The sequence below is a fragment of the Motacilla alba genome, chromosome 6, assembly GCF_015832195.1.
Source record: "Motacilla alba alba isolate MOTALB_02 chromosome 6, Motacilla_alba_V1.0_pri, whole genome shotgun sequence".
NCBI lineage: Eukaryota > Metazoa > Chordata > Aves > Passeriformes > Motacillidae > Motacilla > Motacilla alba.
Genome location: NC_052021.1, coordinates 15,457,429 through 15,472,451, shown reverse-complemented (window position 1 = coordinate 15,472,451; position 15,023 = coordinate 15,457,429). Strand labels below are relative to the sequence as shown.

General features: G+C 42.1%; 1 protein-coding gene across 12 annotated transcripts in view; it reads right to left on the bottom strand.

The window, feature by feature from the left end:
- The window catches only part of CAMK2G (calcium/calmodulin dependent protein kinase II gamma), a 119,735-nt gene that overhangs the window by 60,561 nt on the left and 44,151 nt on the right, over positions 1-15,023 (bottom strand). For all 12 annotated transcript variants that reach the window (XM_038141576.1, XM_038141578.1, XM_038141577.1 and 9 more), the window contains exon 3: positions 5,450-5,509. In XM_038141576.1, the coding sequence (XP_037997504.1) occupies positions 5,450-5,509 (60 nt within the window). The remainder of the gene's footprint in view (positions 1-5,449; positions 5,510-15,023) is intronic.

The window sequence follows — 15,023 nt, the reverse complement described above, 5'->3', positions numbered from 1 at the left end:
CAAATCCAGTAAGTCTGCAGACGTGATCCACACACTCTGTTTCCCAAAGGTTCACTATGAGTGCCGTGGGATAATCCAGCTGGGCTGGACACAGAAGCACAGCATCCTTCTCTATGTCTTTGTCCCACTTCACACCTCAGCTGTAACCATCATTTAAGGGCACACAAACTGGAGCCCTTTTCTTATGCACATCCATCAAAATCACCCCCACAACTCAGAGGTAGGAGGAGGACAGACCACTTGTCAAAGGAAATAAAATTCAACAGGGTCAAAAGAATTTCTTCTAATCCACAGGAGATTTCTATACCATTTTCTCCCCATTTTAAATAAGGACATGCCCAAAATTGTAAGTTTGTGCTGAGAAAAGCCAACGGATAGAAGTTAAAATAAGAAGAATTCAGGTGCAAGCATATTTTTGGAGAAGTCTGAAGTAGGAAAAACCTGAAAAAGCAATAATTCTGATATATGCTGAGGACAGCATTTCACCACTGCTATAAATTCCCTCAAAGAAATTAACTCTGAAGCATTCAGCAGAGGATACAAAGGCAGAAATCAGAAAAATATTTTGGCTCTGGCTCTTAGGCTACAACCAACCTCTCTTAAAACATGTGGCTTTATTATTCAAGACCTAATGCATGCAGTTCTTCACAGCAATGGGCTGCCATGAGCTAGGGCACAATGACCAACCAGAAGTGCTCAGTTCCAACTATGAACAAAAGATATTCAAGAACTTCTTTTGTACAGTTAGATTAAAAACACCAAAGAAAAAATACAGATCAAGTGATGACAAATCCAGAAAAGAGGCCCATGTCTAGACTGCCACAACAAAGAAAATTTAGGAGAAGGGCAGGACCTAACAACACAGTGGACAAAATCCACACACAGAGAAGACTTCTGCTCTGTACACTGAACAAATCACAACCCTACCTTTGTAGGAGAATGCTAGAAAAGACTTTTCAAAACTATGAATGATAATTTTGATTGAATTTTGCATCATTATTGCTTTGGGAAATAAGACAGGAAAGGTCATGTTTAACATGTTTCTAACTTCATATCTGCACTGAACAAACCTGCAGGAAGATTATAGGGTTCCCAGCTCTGATACTGCTTTAAACCTCTGATGGGTAGCAGGAAGCATGGGGAAAAAATGAATGTTTCACAAAGACAATGTCTGTAGTGGATGAACTACAGGACTTGAAAATCAAATTCAGATTTTCAGACTAATTAAAGTTTTCAACTAAGTAGAAGACCAAAAGAGCTGTTCCTGTAAGCAGGAGTTGATATTCAAGACACTGCAAATTTAGCTCTGATCTTAGCAATTGCACAACTTTCAGTGGCACAGCAGCAAAGCATCTGCAAATGAAGGGTCAGGGCTATGAGTGCTCTTATAGAAATCTGCCTCTTTCCAGCAAAACGGGAATTAAGGAGGAAGCTGCTGTATCATTCTCTTCTACATGTTCACAAATACATCCATGTCTGATGTCACAAGATCTATACCTAAGTGAATCACTTCTGGAACACCAAGTTGTTCTAGAAGTGTAATTTCCCACAGAGCCATAACTCTTGCCAACTTCCACAGGCACTTTATCTCTTTATGGACAGTGGGGTTTTAATGATGTTGTCTTCTGCCTCTTCTACACATCCATATCCCCAGTAATGGGTGCCTTTTTTGAAAAGAACAGATCACTGATTGATCTCTGTCCAATTCTGCTATATTTGATGACCATGGCTGGCAAATGTCTCTCTGGGCCAGAATGCAAAGTTCTCTAGGAGCTGTCAGAAGGAGAAAGAACAAACTGAAATTGAGGGAAATAAGTCCTTACTCTAGTGAAGTCTGACCAGCTATAATGACACAATCCATATCACGCATACCATAAGTTGGAAATCAGAGGAAAATTGCCTCAAGTCAACTTTCTGTTGTCCAGACAAAAAAAACCCTTATTGCAACACTAAGCTTTTAGAAGGCTTACTCCACTGTGATTACCTTGGCCATAATGTGCATCTAAAGACAAGCCAAACACTCAGCTACAGAGCCAAAGCCTGTAATTAGAGCTGATATTTGATGAAGGCATGTTAGGATAACTCAGAAAGCAGTCATTAAAAAAAAAACCAAAAAACAAAACAAAACAAAACAAACCCCAAAAAAACCCACAAAAACCCCCACCAAATAAAAATATCACTTCTACTTTGTATCTAGAGAAATCTTTATTTTATTAGAGTAGCAGTGTTATGGTCACTGCATTGCCGTTCAGAATCAACTGTCCTGCTGTAAATGCATAAGACCACAAGTTCAACAACAGGCTTGCTTTATATCCTGTGTACAGGCAGGAGGGAAAAGCAGCCTGCCTGACAGAGTTCTAACTTCCAGTTTTCTGCCCCAGACTTGCTACAGGCTCAGGTCCTGTTGATTTGCTGCAACACAGTTTGCAACAAAAACAGTAACAACAAAAGCTGAAATTGAAAGCAAGTGCAAAAGCTGTAGAATTCTTTATGGTTTGTGCAGTGTTACTCACACTGTTACACAGCCCACACTGAGGCAACACACCAAGCGCTCATTCAGAAGAGTTTACAACATGGAATGCCACTAACTTAGTGATTACTAACTGCTAATACACATTTTGAGGAAAAAAACCCCACTGTATCAGAACAACATGTTTCCTTTCTATGACAAAATAACAAGTCCAAGGAACAGGGAAGCAACAATGCATGTAGCATCTGGACTTCAGCAAGGCTTCTGACAGCATCTTACATGCTCTTTGCACAAGCAATTACGAAAAAATGTGTAATCAGAACTAGCTGACAACAGTGTATACAACTCATTGAAAAATACTCAAAATCGATCACTGTCAAACTGGAACAATGTATCAAGTGATATCTTCAAGAGTTTGACTGGAGTTCAACAGTATGCAACAGTGTTATTAGCTAGCTACATGATTCAATACATGGCATTGTTATCAAAGACCACGTTCCTGTGGGAGCTGAAACCCCTTTACACTATCAGAAGATAAATCAAAATAGTTTTGACAAATATGGAGAGGCAAACCCCCAGACTAGATTTCTTCTTTTTTCTGACTTAATAAAGACAAAGGTAATATACAGTCAGTTCATTAGCGATCCTCATTTATACAAGAAAAAAATTATTTGCTTGCCAGAAGTTGTGCAGAAACTAGTCTGGACCAATAATGTGTCAAAAAACAAATGTGCATCAACAATATATTTGAATGAAAAGCTTCAAAGGTTGATGTACAAAACAAACATCTTTGGTGGGACAGGTGAAGTAATTCTTTCCCCTCTGGACAGCACGGACATGACCTCAGTCATGTCCAATTTTGGGCATCACACTTCTAGAAATATATGAAGCAACTGGAGAGAGTCCAGAGAAGGAGGAGGGGAAAAAGGAAAAAAAAAAAAAAAAAAGGACTGGAGGTCTAGAAAACATGACATATGAGAAAAGATTGAAAGAACTGGGTTTGTTTAGTCTGAAGAAAAAGACTAAAAAGAGACATGATAACAGTCTTCAAATATGTAAAAGATAGTTACAAGAAAGAAAAACTACTTTCCCCTGATACTCCAGATAGAACTAGAAACAACAAGCTAAGAGAAAGGCAAATTATGTTTTTAATGTTTAACTGACAGGAAAATGAAACATTTGAAAGACTGCCACCAGGGGCTGTGAAAGGATTAAAGGTTTCTAAGTACAAACATGCCTGGAACCAACAATAAAAGATTTTCACAGGACTGCTGAATGAACCATACGACTTCTTGAGGTCTTATTCAATGCACTTTGATTCTGTGTTGTAGGCATAAAAATTAATTCCCTTATTTTTATTTGTAAGCACTCATTGAGTTTACAATGACTAGTTCCTTTTCTTAAAAGAAAAACTGTTCTTTCTAGGAAGACAGGAAATTCTCTGTAGAAAATGCAAGGGACCACTGACGTTCCCCCAGACTGTCTTTTCCAAACCACAACAGAACAGGAGACAAGTGCTGCCACTCATTACAACTGCAGAATTGAACCAGGAATGTGATATATTTCTCTGTCCATGCTGTTTATTTGTAAGAGTGGTTTTCCTGTTGTGTATAAGATTTACTCTGTGAGAGGTTTGGAAAGAAAAGATGTAAGAAATTATAAAAAGGAGAGATTAAGGAAGTGAAGTTAAGGTCAAAATATAAAGTGACATCACCTACTAAACTAAGTATAGCAAGTCTTACAGGGCAAATGAAGTGCAATAACTATAGTTTTAGTCAGTCTGAATACTGCTGAGCAATAAATTTACTGGCTAATATATTCTTTAGTGCAAATTACTGCAGAAGGTGGCCCCTGCTCCTCTCAAGCCATACCTACATCACAACTACACTCAGATGCAAGACAGCACTTTCTGATTAAAAGCTGCTGCTAAGGAACTTTGCAGTAAGTCAGGTCCTGAGCTTGTGGAAACTGCTTGTTGATCACACACGGAATAGAGCACAGATGCCAGTCCATGGGGTATGCTCTAAGGCCCCTTTCCTCTCCCAGGCCTTCTGAGGACAGGAGCAAATGATTACAAAGCTGAAAGTCAGAAGACCAGAGAGATGCCCTTAAAGTATTAACTCCACTGACTGATTTATACAAAAGTAATACAAAGTAATACATCATAGTCTTCCCAGGAATGGATATTTAACTGTGGTTTGGTTAAAAGCAGCAGTTTGGTATTTCTTAATGTTTTCTCAAATAAATTAGCTCAAATCAGATTGTAGCTAGGATCCTAGAGGCTTTATTTATTTAAAAAAGCTAAAAAGAGGATTATTAAATCTCCAGGCTTCCATGGTGCTTCGGAACTAGATAAAAATCCATGACCTCTCTCTACATTTCAGTAAATAAGGTAGGTTTTTTTACGTCGTGCCTTATTTTGCCTCCCTCTTTATTTTTAGACAAACTATTCCCTTTGCTCCAGTACCCTTTTGTTTTCCCCCCTTCAATATAGGCAGTTCAGTCTTGGTCCCTTGTTTTCAGAGTAAGTGGCCACTGCAATGAGACGAGCTGAAGTATTAGCCCACCCCCCTTTAAGTTCAGGCTTGTCTCTGAATACAGCATTTAAACTGACTGGTCAGTAAGGGCCAAGGAGAACAAACAGGATGGATGTGGAGAAAACTAACACAACACCCCACTTCCACTGCAGAATGTCAGATGAGCAGACAAGAGTCATGCCTCACCCAAAGAGCAGGGACAGCTCTGCAGGGGTGAGCAGGCAGGAGCACGGCACTCTTTGGTGAACGTCTGGGGCAGGATGCTAAGGCATGGGACAGGGTTGAATGCACAATTTGTTAGAGAGATAAACTATTGAGATGATTTCAACTTTGACAAGCTGTTGTGAACATTCAGACTACATCTGTTCTCTTACAGCATGCTAGCTGAGACACATTGCTACTCTTGTCTCACCCCTACCCCTCTGAGCCCAAGGAAATTTACCAATATTTGGATGCTTTAGAAGTCGGCAAATTCGAGCTTCACGTTCCAGTTTCTGGTGATCTGAAAGAGAATAAGAAACAAGGTGTTTTAGAAACACAACTCTGAATTAAGCTCTTGCTCATACTCAACAGAGAGAAGAACACAGTGACCCAGCAGACATCCCGAAGGCTGAGAATTGCTGGAACATGTCTGCCTCCCAAAACTTCACGGGCATTTCAGGAGAGGGCTATGCAGCTGAGACTGCACAAGGACTGCTGCTCACACTACAGAGCCAGCACTAAACTGGTATTGCACCCTTTGATTCAAAGTGAGTAGCTGCAGAATGAAAGGCAATGCTCTTCCATCAGCTTCTCAAATATGCAAAGCCACTTCCAGTGAGACCCCTTCTGGGAGATATCCTTTCTCCAAGGCTGGAGAGTTGGAGGAAAAGTCTCAGAAGAAATAACACACATGAAATGGGAAAAGGAACTGCTTCCACTCCAAAGAAACACTGCGAAAGAAGGGCAGAGTAGGAGGGAGAAACACACAGTTCCTGCTAGTACACAGCCATCACATGAAGTAGAGAACTCCGCCAGCTTCAGTGAACTGTAAAGGTAACCATACTTCAGCACCCTGGGACAGACTCGCTGGTGAAATGCTGATCGCGCACTTAGAAATCTCCAGGCAAGTTCTGCTCAAATGCTAAGTATGCTTATTCCAGCCCAAAGGCAACATCAGTTCAAGCACGACATTCAGCTGGATTAAAGAAAAATATCAAGGAGAGTAAAAAATGGTTTCTCTTCGCATGTGTGAGTTAGTGAAAGGAGAAGGACTTAGAACAACTCTGCCTTTCTCAGCCAAGAAGCAGGGGGCTTTTTAGCCACTGAGACTTTTCTCTGCAGCGGTGGTTGACTCCTGAATTTACACTACAACAACCCCATCTTCTCCTGTGAAATGCTCACACTGGACAAGCACAGATTGACTGAAAGGAACTGAGGGAGACATAATCTTTTAGGCAGCCCTGGCAGCTGCTAAAATCTAGATGTTTGTGGATGCAGATGCCTAGAACAAGACAAGCAATAATGTCCAGTCCTTGGACTTCCCATTCCCAGCCATCTAAAGAACATAGCAAAGGGAAGTAGCAGTCCCTGCCCACTCTTGACATTTCCTCTCTAGCAGATCTTCAGCACAGGTGTGACTCTGTATCCCTGTGACACACGACCTTCACAGGAGTAAGCAGGACCCTTGGCTGGTTGGACTACTCAGCAGATCACTGGTAGGAATCCAGTAGCAGCACCCTTTGATTTATAGGAACCCCACTGGACACCCACTTCAACAAAACTGCACTGCACTACGCTGCCTGAAAATTGCTTGTTCAGCTCTTTGGTCTCTGCATCATCTTCCCTTCTCTCTGTAAAGGAGGCTTTGGGCAATTGTTCTCTTCCCCATGAGCAGAAGACAGAGACTGAGCCAAATCTCAGCACAGAACACTTTTCTCTCCCAGGCTGCGAATAGAAGCTCAGAGCATTGCACGATTCCTGTCTTCTTTTCCACTGCTGAACTATAGAAAATGTCCCAATTTATACATTATAGGGCTGAGATGTGCTTACATCCTCATCTGCTATTGTTCAGGGATGGGGGAAGGTAAATTACTCCTTTCATCTCTCCTTCTTTCTCAGTCCTGGAAATTATTGTTGTTGTTGCATATATTTTAGAGTTCTGTGCCAGAACCACTCTCCAATAAAATACGAGGCAGCAAGAAAGCCTGGAGAGCTTCCATGCTCCTCAGGCCTTGGTGCAGTGCAAGCACTTTCTCACCCGCATTAGTTGGGAGGGGTGGGGGTGCCTTTGCTTCCCTTTTAGCAGCATCTCTCACAAATGAAGTTTTGCAAAACACAGTAGCAAAGTAACAGACAGCGCTGCACACTTTGCACTCAGGATAGATTCTCACAGCCGGACAACAGTTTAAGATAAACTATCCACAGCCTGCTTGCGTGCTTTGGCCTTGCAAATTCCCCACTTTCCCTCCCAGCTCTACTTGGAACTCCTACAGAAGGGGATCCTTCATCTGCCCAGATCACGTTGCCCTCGTGCACAGCTATACTTGCTGAGAATCTGTTCCCAAGTACAAGGACACAGAGAAGCAGGCAGCAAAAACAGCTGAGCAAAGGGGGAAGAAGAGGCAAGAGCTCACCACGTGCTATTCAGCTCCCAAGTCCTGACAGTCAGGACAGACAGCTGACAGGAGCAGGGCTCAAACAAAATGACATAACCATCAAAATGCCATGGGAGATGTAAATCAAGAGCAATTGCTCCCCTGAAATCCTACACCGTCGTGCAGAGGGAGGGGAGCTGGCAGGGCAGCTAGTGTTCATGGGCAGCAGCCACACCAGAACTTGTGACAAGAGGTCACCACCCCACACTCCATCCCTCCAGCACCACACAGCCTGGCCAGAGACCAGAGGAGGAGTACAGCACTCCGGTCACAAGGTACAGGAAACTATTTCTGGTCGGGGGGAAAGCATACCACACTCTTCTGTCTCCAGGGCAACAAAACAGGCCAACTCAAGCACAACTCACAGAGAAAAAGCACACTCCAGCCCTGGGAGCACCAGCCTGCAGCAGCCAGCCGCCACAACTGAGAGCAGCGAAAGGTCAGGCTGGGCGGGTTTCCTGCCGCAAGTCCTAGAGGATCACAGCTCCCGTTCCTGCAGGGTCACTCGTCCTGCTCCAGGCAGCAGCAGCACACGGCCCAACCAGTGACTTGATAAACGCTCCCCCACCCCATCCCAAAGGTCTTCATCACCTGGTGGCCTTTGGCACGGTGTAAACATTTGACTCTTATCAATTGAGTGCCAGAGTCAATTCAGTACTTATGGGAAACAACCCGGTACCCAAATACGTAAGGAATGAAAACAGAACCTCAATTTTCTACCTTACTCTGGTCTAACAAAGGTTTATTCCAAGTAGGAGACAAAATATCCAAAATTTTTTGAGTCCAGCAGAGCAGTGAATGGGTTGGCTTTAACACTTTTCATACAGGGTCTGTATGAACTTTAAAATGCAAAGTAGTCTTAACTGTATTAAAATAATAATTAGAAGATCCCTTCCTTACCGAGAGCTTCCAAAGAAATAATTTCTCCTCCCTCTGCCCCGAAGATAAAATTTTTTTCTGCTGGTCATTTTTGGAGTGGAGGTGTTTATTCCTAATGCACAGTGGAACTATACCTCATAGCTAACAGGAGCATAACAACACATCTGACCTACCTGACAGGATTCTAGGCCTGGGACGTTGGGCCTATTTCCCACCTTTCAGAAAACTGTGACACTCAACCAGTAATTTCCATAATCTGCCTAAAATAAAGTATATCCTTTAGAAAACATAAGGGTTCACATTCAAGAATTCAAGTGATAAATAAAGTCATACACCCACAGAAATTACTGCAAATGTTAGCTCTCTTTCCTGTTAAAATTCGGCACTGCTGTTCCAAGTCTGAATTCATCTACCTCCTGCTTCCAAATATTGGATTTCATTAAGCTCTTTTCCTGCTACGTTACAGAGCTGTCTAGCCCTGAACAATAGCTGATGCTTAAAACTTAAGTACAGGATATTACAAACACTCATCTAATATTCATTTACTGTTTTCCAGCCAAAAAAAAAATAATCTTGCTATTTGGAAAATTATTCTATCTGCAGTCTGAAGCAATGAGTATCTCTACACAGACAGCTAAGTGCAGTCTATGTATCTCTTTTGTAGCAAAACTTAAAATGTTAATGCTTAAGAAGATGGTGCTTAAAAAAAGAGAAAACTTACTCGTGTTTGATACACAAACTGAAGTGTGAATATCTATTTATCAGTCCTTTATATAGTATGATTTTTGTATATCTGTTCAGCATGAAAACCTACATTTAACTGAAGTACCTTTAACATCATTGCTCTGCAAACATAGTGCTGTCATTTTAGTGACATTACTGCTGGGTTTCTTTCGAACATACCTGATGAGAAAATGCCTTTTAAAAGAACTGGAATTTCTTTGGCATGGCTTTTGATTTTGATTTACTTAAATAGAAAACAAGAATGGCTGTGTTAGCAGCATTTGTAAGAGTTTAGGACCTATAAAAATGAAACTGCTTCATTTTAGACAAACACGCAATCCACTCACTGAGGCAGGACTCTTCATGCACAATGGATGGGCAGAAACGGCTGCGCACAATCAGTAAAGTCACTGCTGTAAGAAACTCTAACTGGGAAGCTTAAAACAACAACCCTGCCTGAGTACAGAAGACAGCAGACCAAAACCATCATAGCTCGTCCTGATTTTCCGCAATGCATCAGACTTCAGCAGATACGCAGGATAACTTGATGCTAAAGAAAGGTATACCCATCAGAAATAAAATTCTAGAAGCAGATAACTTCACAAACACCTGGCAATCTCCAGCAGAGTGTGGAATATGACTGGTATGCACAGTGCTTACTCTTTGCTAAGAAAATAATTTTATTGTCTGGCCAGTTCTGTCTGATATCCCAAGGATGCGGTGGCAGAGATGGCTGAATAACATGAGACCCATTTTCTAGGCTCCATTATTCTCCAAGGAATTAGTTCCCAGTTTTCTACTCTAGTCACTACATGCATGACTGCTTTGCAGGAGATTCATCCTCACCAGGTCTTTCTCCTCCAAGGGTACCCAGGACCTAGAGAACATTTTCAGACACAGACAGGGTAGAGGATATCTACAAATCCCAGTAGTCTAGAGCTGCCAAGTGAGAACATTTACATAACAACAACAGCAAGAAGATGAAGAAAAAGTTCACTGTGCCTAATCAGCCTGTTGTGAGGCTGTGTGAGGAGAAGGGGCTGCCAGGGAAGCAAAGGGAGACCTGTCTGCATGGAGCTGAGGCATGCTTGTGAGAGGCAGAGCCTGGAGAACAACACCTACCATGAACCCAAAAAGGAGATCAGTCCCAAGTAGGCCGGGTGAGGAGCTGGTTAGGTGTCAGGTGCCAACACTGTCACCCTGCACTGGCAGCACAGTAAGAAATCCTCCTGACTTCAGACAGAGCTGTGATGCCCTGAGTGACTTCTGCTCCCAAGAGATGCACAGAGGGCTTCTGCTTCAGCCATGGGCAGCTGCCATGTGAACACGCTCTCCAGCCACAGCTCTGCCGTAAGCTCCACAAAGGATCACTGGCCAGGGAGGTTGAAAGAGAAGTGCCTTTTTTGAATCCCATCCCCCTCCACCTGCCCAAGGAACACTGAAATTTTTTTACTGCTTTAAGAAACAAATGTGAGCAAAAGCACACTTGTTTCAGGTCATTCTTCTGGCAAGAGGAAGTAGAAGTCAGCATTAAAACCTAATTTAAATACTGGACAACATAATTATTGACATAAACCAAGATTTATCAGTAAAAGTTATTAATTTCACACCGACCAGAAAACAAGGTGTAAAAACTTAATTCCAACATACTTTCTTCAACAAGCATTAGAAACACAGCACTGTTTCAAAATGGTTCCCTGTGCAAAGGACTACATCTGCTGCAGCATTTACAGGCTTACCTTACCAAACCATAGTGTGCTGGTTATATATATAGATAACATATACATATATATAAAATATATATTATATAATTATAATGTATATATAAAATACATATATATACTGAAGTCTTGTGGCTAAAGCTCACTCTTTATTTAGTACACCTGCCTAAAGAAAGGAAAAAGATAAAGGAGCAGAGGATAACTTTTAACAGCCTAAATTTTAGCCACTTTAAAAGCAGATTCTTTCCTAAAGCAGTAAAAAGAAGCATCAAGAAAACTAACACTTGGATGTGAATCACCTCTGTGATAAGAATCTATGTCATAAAGAAAAAAACAGTGTTTGTCCCTTTACAAATGCATAATCTTTCTATTCTCAACTGGAATATACCATCTGGCTGCTCAACACTGCAGTCCACCTGTCTTTATCCTGCATTAGGACCATGCTCTGTCCTTGCTGTTAAGGGAGGCTTACAACTATCATTCCTGTGGGAACACATTCTAGATTACATTTCTGAGAATGGGAAGAGTCCGGAAGAAGAATCAAACTCAAAGCAATAAATTCAGTTTGATTGCTGTCATCATGCCAATTCCGGGAGATTGTCAATTGGTGCCAGCTGCTAAGATATCTTTTGAGTTGCTTCAAGACAGAAATCGAATTTACATCAAATACATTTTGTAGTGTGAGAGTAGTCTAAACCTTCAGGTTCCTTCATGCTTGTTTAAATTTAAACTTCCTCTCTGAGACATTCCCAGCAAAAGAGAGTTAGCTCCCTCATCCTGCACTTCAAGACACAAACTTCTCCCCATATTCTCTCATTTTTTTCCAGCAAGACTGTACTATAGAACAACTGACATGTTTCAGCATTTGCAACAGGGTAGCAGAGGACAGTATGCCATACCAAACCACCACCTTAAACAGGGATACCAGCAAGTCTTAGCCTGACACCACTTCCCCATCTGCAGAATTTGTAGAAACAAACATAGAAAATCATCCTAGGCCTTAGGAATGACCAGAGGCTCCCATCGATTCAGTATATCCTTTCTGACAAGAGCTAAGAGCAGACGCCTAAGAAAAAATGCAAAGAAAATAAGCATATAATGACCCCTTCCTCTCTCCTTTTCCTTTCAGTGTTTCTACACTGCCATTTCAAAGACCAGCTAAAATTAATAAATCTGTAGCAGCATACTACTGCCATTGCAGGTGACATTTCTGAAAGCCAGTCTGTATTCCAGCCTCTCAGTGCAGAATGATCCCAGTGCCACCATGTCCCAAGTGCAAGGGCGGAGGGGCTCCCACACCCAAACAGCACCTGCAGCACCTCTGCAGTAGCAACTGTGCAAGAGTCACAAAGTCACCAAGGGGAACACACGTCTGGAGCCAGCATGTAAAGATGAAAGAGCCAAGCTCCACTTTTCTCAGCCAGTGAAAGCTAGAGAAACAAGACAGTGGCAAAATCCTCATCTCTTGCCATCAGCTACAGATAGAAGGAGAAGGTTCAAGTGCCAACATGACACAATAAACAAATATAAGATTTCTTTCAGGAAATGCCGGCAAACATATTCTCTGAAAGCCTTTCCTCGAGTAAAACCACTAACATCAACACCTTGTAACAGCCTTTTCCCATGCTCTCACTACTTCCCAGAAAGAAACAACTCCATGGGTAAAAGTGTAATATGATCCCTAGCAGTACATATACATATGGATCTTAAAGACAACTTTAAGTGCACACCATTGGTCACAAGCTCTGTTTCCACACACTAATATCTGTGAACCCCTTGGTATTACTGTACTGGGAAACTAAAACAAACAAATTGAAAGAAACAACCTACATAAACATAGCACAGTCTCTACTTTTCTGTTCAAGTAACACAGAAATTAGACTTAGAACACCACAGAGTAGAAATCATGGTTTACATAATTCTATTTGTATCTCAAATGAGCATCCTGAAGAGTGGAGCCAAGGCAATTTATTCTCTTTTCCTGCATTTCATTACCTTGTACTTACCTTGCAAAGATAATTTGACTGAAGGCAGATACTAATATGTATACAACAGGGGCCAAAGCAAAAAAGCTATTAAAATACCTAGAAGAGAGGAATCTTTTTAAAAAAGTCATAGTGTTCACCTTTGACATTGCACTTTCTACACTTGGTGTCACTCAAAGCTGCCTTTTCTATTCACGTGTGTATTTCTCAGTTTATCAGCTAACAACTTGTCAAAATTTTTTCTTTGAATTATCCAGCAGGTGGACCTGGTAAGAGAAAGAGAATTCCTATCCACTTGTTTTCAACAGGAACACATACCCTGAGTATTAGCTACTGTACACCTTACAAAGCAAACCAGCAGCACACCGATGTGCACAAGAGGAAGTGGGGAGCTCGGTCTCTCACAACCACCAGCAACTTTCCAGGAACTTCCAAGAATCAGAGGAGGTCAAACTAGTGAATCAGCACAGGCTCACTGATACAGGTGAGAGTGATCTCTGTTGCAATTAATGATGTGGGCAGATTAAGTGTGCTCAAGCCTAACATGCCATTCTTTGCCTACAAAGGCACAGATAAAGCCATATTGTGTGTTTCACTATCTCAGAGAGAATGATAACCAGGTTCTGCAGGCTCTCACCTGCAGAAGATCCCACAGTTTGACCAAAGCCAGCACTTCAAAGCAACATGAAATACAACTGCATGGGCATTCAGGAAGGGGAGGGAGCAAGCACCCCAGCCATCTACTGCAGACACAGTCCTTGGCTTCAAACTTGAGATAAACTCAGAATCTGGGCAAGGGAACTCCTTTTGACCTTTCTACAGCACTCAGGGAAGCATTTTGTAAACCCCTTCATGAGACATCCCTCCACAACACACACTGCCCCCTCCCCACTAGCCACAGGCTCTTGCAGCCCTGCTCTTCAGGCTGTTTTAAAAGCTTTACTATTCCCAGTCTTACTCAGCAAAGTGCAATGAGCCAAGTAGAGCCCAGTGGATTCAGCTGGAAGCCCTGGTGTCAATGCAGCCCCTGACAAATGAGCCAGCAGCATGACTGCATTAGGAGAGTGGAGGATACCTGCCTACAGAACAACTGACAGAAGCCAAAGCACCACTGAGATCCCAGTCAGAGTCTTCAATAAAATCTGACATGACATACATGCCATCTCCTGCACGAGCCCTGTTTGTGGTCCACATTTCTCAGGGCATATCAGTCTCTCTTGCTGGCAAGATAATCATCTCTCCATCTCCCCAATCATCTTTCCCATACTGCCAGTGGGATATACAAGGCCTGTGCCAACTCTGCTTTATTCTGCTTTATTATTATCTGCCTTTCCCATCAAATATTTACTTTAGTTGCTAAAAATCAGTGAAGAATTTCCAAGAGACTCTGACTTGAATTTCAGTCCTCCTCTTTTTTCCTACTAACCATCAAGTTTATTTCATGTCAACATGATGGAAGCAAGTCATAGAAAGAAGTACCCTTCCAGGGTTGGTGGTGAATGGGTAGGAAGGAAACGTTTCTGTTCAGAGGTTGCCTGCAAAGCTGTGTGCTAGATTAACACCTACAGCCACGAAGTTGGTACCTACAGTCTGCTGCAACAATTAAGAATTCTACAAACAGACCATTAAAATTACCCATCATTCACCAACTCCACCTGTTCCATTGGCTACTGCAAAGAATGCCATTTCTTGCTTTACGAACTTCTTCCTTGCTCAGGGTGGGATGGAACACAAGGAAAATCAGTGCTGCAGTGGGAGGTACTGGCAACCATTCCTGCAGCAGCAGATTTTAGCTCCCCTCTGAAAGAATACATCCTCCAGCTGACAAGAACAAAAATGCAGCCACCTTCCTCCTAATCTGAAGCTATGAAGATCACCAATGACAAATTCTGTCAGGCTGTTAGAAGCACAGCAAAGGGCATGAATATTATCTGCTGTGGCCAGGAGGCATTAGTGCACCCATCACAGCCCTAACACAGGAAGAAATGTGGTGTAATTGCACACCCCCTAAGAATGGTGTGACTGCCCTGCTGGCCAGCCTGGCACATTGGGGGCATTTGCTTGAAGGTCCC